At 34.6% G+C, this 4,129-nt stretch overlaps 1 protein-coding gene across 1 annotated transcript; it reads left to right on the top strand.

Annotated features, from left to right (window-relative positions):
* Positions 1-1,007: 1,007 nt before the first annotated feature.
* LOC109111648 (26S proteasome complex subunit SEM1) lies at positions 1,008-3,219 on the top strand. Its single transcript, XM_019124609.2, has 3 exons — positions 1,008-1,165; positions 1,738-1,831; positions 2,969-3,219. Exons 1-3 carry the CDS (start codon positions 1,090-1,092, stop codon positions 3,009-3,011), a joined length of 213 nt encoding a protein of 70 aa, XP_018980154.2. The 5' UTR covers positions 1,008-1,089; the 3' UTR covers positions 3,012-3,219.
* The last annotated feature ends 910 nt before the right edge of the window (positions 3,220-4,129 follow it).

Raw genomic sequence — 4,129 nt, 5'->3', positions numbered from 1 at the left:
TGCTCCACGGACACTGTGAGAGATTCCCAGGCCCTTACCTGAGAGACAGACTTGAATGATCCTTCCACTTTATTCCAAGAGCTCATAAGCTTTATGCAATTATTTTGATTAGTAATTCACCATCTTTATGGCACTGGTGTAAATCTGGAGCCAAAATGGGATTCTCTTCATCTCCGTGTCCAGAATGTCTGATTATATACAAGCTGTTCTGTTTTGCTTAATGTGTATGCTGGATTTTTCAGCAAAAATGAGTACACTGTCATCATCCTATCTAAATTACTTCCATTTGCTGTCGACTTATATTTGGAGTTTGGATGATTACAGAATAATTTAGGCGAGTAGGACACTGGTTGAAGTTTTTACTGTCTGTCAGCAAATTGGAGCCACAGGACAATTTTCATTGTGGCATGTGTGGTTTTGTGGTGTATGTGCTGTCATTTATCTAGACTACACAATGTTCTTGGCCATGACAAGATTTTGCATTTTCATGCAGAATTTCATTATATATACATATATATATATATATGTATATATAAATATTCATATATATATATACATAGCACACACACACTATAAAATATGTATTAATATTATTACTTATTGCATTTTTTAATGTGTATTTATTTTTATTCTTTTTAAACAAATAAGTAAATAAATAAATACATTTATTTAGGAAAAAATAATTTTGTTATTCAGCTACATTCACATTTCACAGCCTATATTTTTGTGTGTGCATGTGTGAAATACATATTTATATTATTATACCATTTTGTAAGTTTCATGCGTATTTATTTCCACAAATTTAAGACAATGAATAAAAACAAACAAACAAACAAATAAATACATTTAGAATCATTTAGATAAATAAATACATTTATCTAGAATCATTCAGCCATATTCATTATGCAGAGCCTTCAAGAAAAAAATACTTCAAACAGCTAGAAGAGCTCATATAATACATGCAGATAAACTCTTATGCATATCAAAGAGCTAGGACCAACCACCGTTCTGCGCATGCGCACAGCATATTCAGTATTACGTTAAGCGTCCATGAGAACCTGTGTTTAGCCGCTGGATCAGTAGCACGACATGTCAGAAAAGAAACAAACAGTGGACTTGGGGCTGTTGGAGGAGGATGATGAATTTGAAGAATTCCCAGCAGAGGGTGAGTGAACTGAAAATGATTGCAGTTTTGGGTAGCCATGCGCTCTTTAGTCAGTTTACGGCTGAACAACTACAAACAACACCACAGTGACTCAGCTAGCATTGCTAAGCTAACCGACAAAACATCCTTCACTTTATACAATACGTGGTTGGTTTGTCGCGTTTGAAAGGAGAAGACATGAATGAAATAATGAATGAAACATGCATCATTTCTTAAAAAGTATTTCAGCGCTCTTTGGTCCACAGACGTAAAGAAACAACAACAATATTACTGAGCATTATTAGCAGTTAGCATTTTTAGCACCTTAAAACCTAATGTAGTTGCATATTGTTTACAGTAATTATTTCATATTTGCTCAGTAATTTCTAATCAAGAATAACGTTTGGACGTATAGAATGAAGTTTATGACCTTTTTCATTATTATTATTATTATTATTATTATTAATCTTGGGTAAAATAAAGAGAAACTATTAGCTCCACGCTGTGCACGGTGTGTGTGGAGCTGGTGCTGGATCAGGCCCATGTAAATCATCATCATCATCAGCCTCACTGAACTGTTGTGTCATTCCCAGACTGGACGGGCCTGGATGAAGATGAGGACGCTCATGTTTGGGAAGATAACTGGGATGATGACAACGTAGAGGATGACTTTTCTAATCAGCTGAGGTAGGTTTCACGGCTGAATTTGTGTGATTATACATACGAAGTGGACAAGATCTTGTGGCACTTTTTAATTGTTGATAGTTAAATACTAAAACTATGGAGCATACTAGCCTAATCTAAATTAACGAAGAATGAATCCTGTTAGACATACACATTACATTGTGTTGTCTCAGTGGCTGTTGCCAGAATCTTCCTGAGTCCCTGTGAAACCCACATTATTTCTGAGGAATTCTGTGTGGTTAAACTCATTTAGAAGAAAGCAGTCCCTAGGGGATCTAATAGTCCAATGGCTAACCAACCCTCATGGTGGCCTCAAACCACATTTATGAACTTTCCTATGTGTGAGAACCTGAGTGCAGAAAATACAGCCATGTAATATTCTTGTGTTTGAAGTTTAAAAAAGGTAAATGCGTAGATGCATTAATTTATCTTTTCTGAAGCCTTAAAGCTATAAATCTATTGATATCGCTCATGAAATGGTTTTGATTTCCAGCACTGGAAACGGTTGGGCTAGTGAACGTGTGGTAAAGGGGGAGAGACTCGTGATATTTGGTCGAAAGTGTTTTCTAATTGGAAACCAATTAGAAACTTTTTTTTTTTTAAATAAGAGAATGTTATAATTAGGGTTATTAAACTTAACCAAAAACATATTTTATTTCAGCTAGTTAACTAGGCAACAGTACTCATTTTTCATTTAGTTTATCTTGAACCTGAACTAACTATAAATAATAACTAAAACTGAAGTAAAAGTTAAATTTTATATATATATATATATATATATATATATATATATATATACACACACACACACACACACACGTTTTAAAAACAAAAACTAATTAATATAGCAAACAGAAAATTACTAAAACTTTTACATGAAAATTAAAACTTCAAAATTCAAAACAAAATTCAAAATTTTCAAAAATTCTAAATATTAACAAAAACTAAAATAGTATCTCTATAATAATATAATATGGATATTATTGAACTTATTGATATTAATAGTAATACAAATGTTTTTTAATATTATGAAAATGGAATGTAAAAATGTACTTTTACAAATTTAATACTTTCTTTATTTGTTTAGCAAATTATTCCAGTTTTTAACTTTTTTGTGCCATTTTTTTCCCCATCTTTTAGAGCGGAGCTTGAAAAACACGGATATAAGATGGAAACCTCTTAACATTGGACTACTTGAGCTAAAAATGGATTCTCCCACATTTGAATATTGTCAGTTTGTTCTGTCAATAGAAAATGTGACTTCTCTTATTACTTCTGTAAGAAGCCCTGTGTTATAAAACGGGTCAGTTGAAACTGATATCAATGTTTTCCCCCCTCCCTTACATACAAGTTGTGTTAATAATTGTGATAATAAAGAATTGTTTTCCCTATTCCGTTTGATTTTTTTTTTTTTTGCATATATATTTAGAGGCAGAGCATTGTTTTGCTTACATGAAATTGTAATCATCTTTCTAATCCTAAATCTAAACTGCTAAATCTAAAGCCTGGTAAATATTGTTAGTCATTCAGCAGATTTTCATGTAACATCCAGTGATGCAGCTGCACACATCCATGGAGAAACTGCACGGCTGTGCCCTGACGCTTCCCCCCGAGCTCTGGGGCTTGGCAGAGTCTCTGGTGGGGAGATTATCCAGTGAAGTGTTTGTCAGAGGCACGGAGGTGGTCACAGCGTGAAGCCCCAGCAGGTCCTGCCTGGGCCTGTCCACCTCCGACCGGGCCCTGCTCTTTTGCTCTTCACAGCAAGGGCTCCACACAGAACCAGAAGCCAATTTGCCCAGCCGCATTCCCCCCTAGCAAAATTATTTCTCTGGATTTGTGGCTGTGAGTCCCAAAGACATAATGAGCTGAAATCAATGCCAGTAAGGCATCTCCTACCACAGAGGCATTATTTGCTAATGTTTTAAAGCCTCATGTTACATATTTTCTCTCCCCAAAATTCAAAGTATAATTTGTAAATGTATGAAATGATCATTTGTTTTAGAACTTCAATTCTTTCTGACAGAAATTTGCATGTTTGGTTATGATGTGCATAGCATTGGTTAGTTACACATGTATGAAGGCTGTATGTACTTGCTCAACTATGTGTTGTTTAAAAGATTTTCAGTTGTTGATTCTGACATTAATGACCTGATGTCAAATTTATGATTACATCCTCGTTTTTTGACATCGGGGACACCCACATCTTGCAGGCGCACACAATCATAACATGTAAATCCACCCATGCCCTTCAAAATAAGTGCTCTGTGCTGGATCATTATTTTAATTGTTGGAGAGTCATTG

Source organism: Cyprinus carpio, chromosome B19 (genome assembly GCF_018340385.1).
Source record: "Cyprinus carpio isolate SPL01 chromosome B19, ASM1834038v1, whole genome shotgun sequence".
In the NCBI taxonomy this organism is placed as follows: Eukaryota; Metazoa; Chordata; class Actinopteri; order Cypriniformes; family Cyprinidae; genus Cyprinus; species Cyprinus carpio.
The sequence above is the reverse complement of the archived record's forward strand: the minus strand, read 5'-3'. Positions and strand labels throughout refer to the sequence as shown.

Excerpts from the sequence above, each read along its gene's own strand:
- LOC109111648 (XM_019124609.2), top strand. The coding sequence starts at position 1,090 with ATGTCAGAAAAGAAACAAACAGTGGACTTGGGGCTGTTGGAGGAGGAT. Across the intron at positions 1,166-1,737 it reads TGAAGAATTCCCAGCAGAGG|ACTGGACGGGCCTGGATGAA; the intron begins GTGAGTGAACTG and ends TGTCATTCCCAG. Across the intron at positions 1,832-2,968 it reads GACTTTTCTAATCAGCTGAG|AGCGGAGCTTGAAAAACACG; the intron begins GTAGGTTTCACG and ends CCCATCTTTTAG.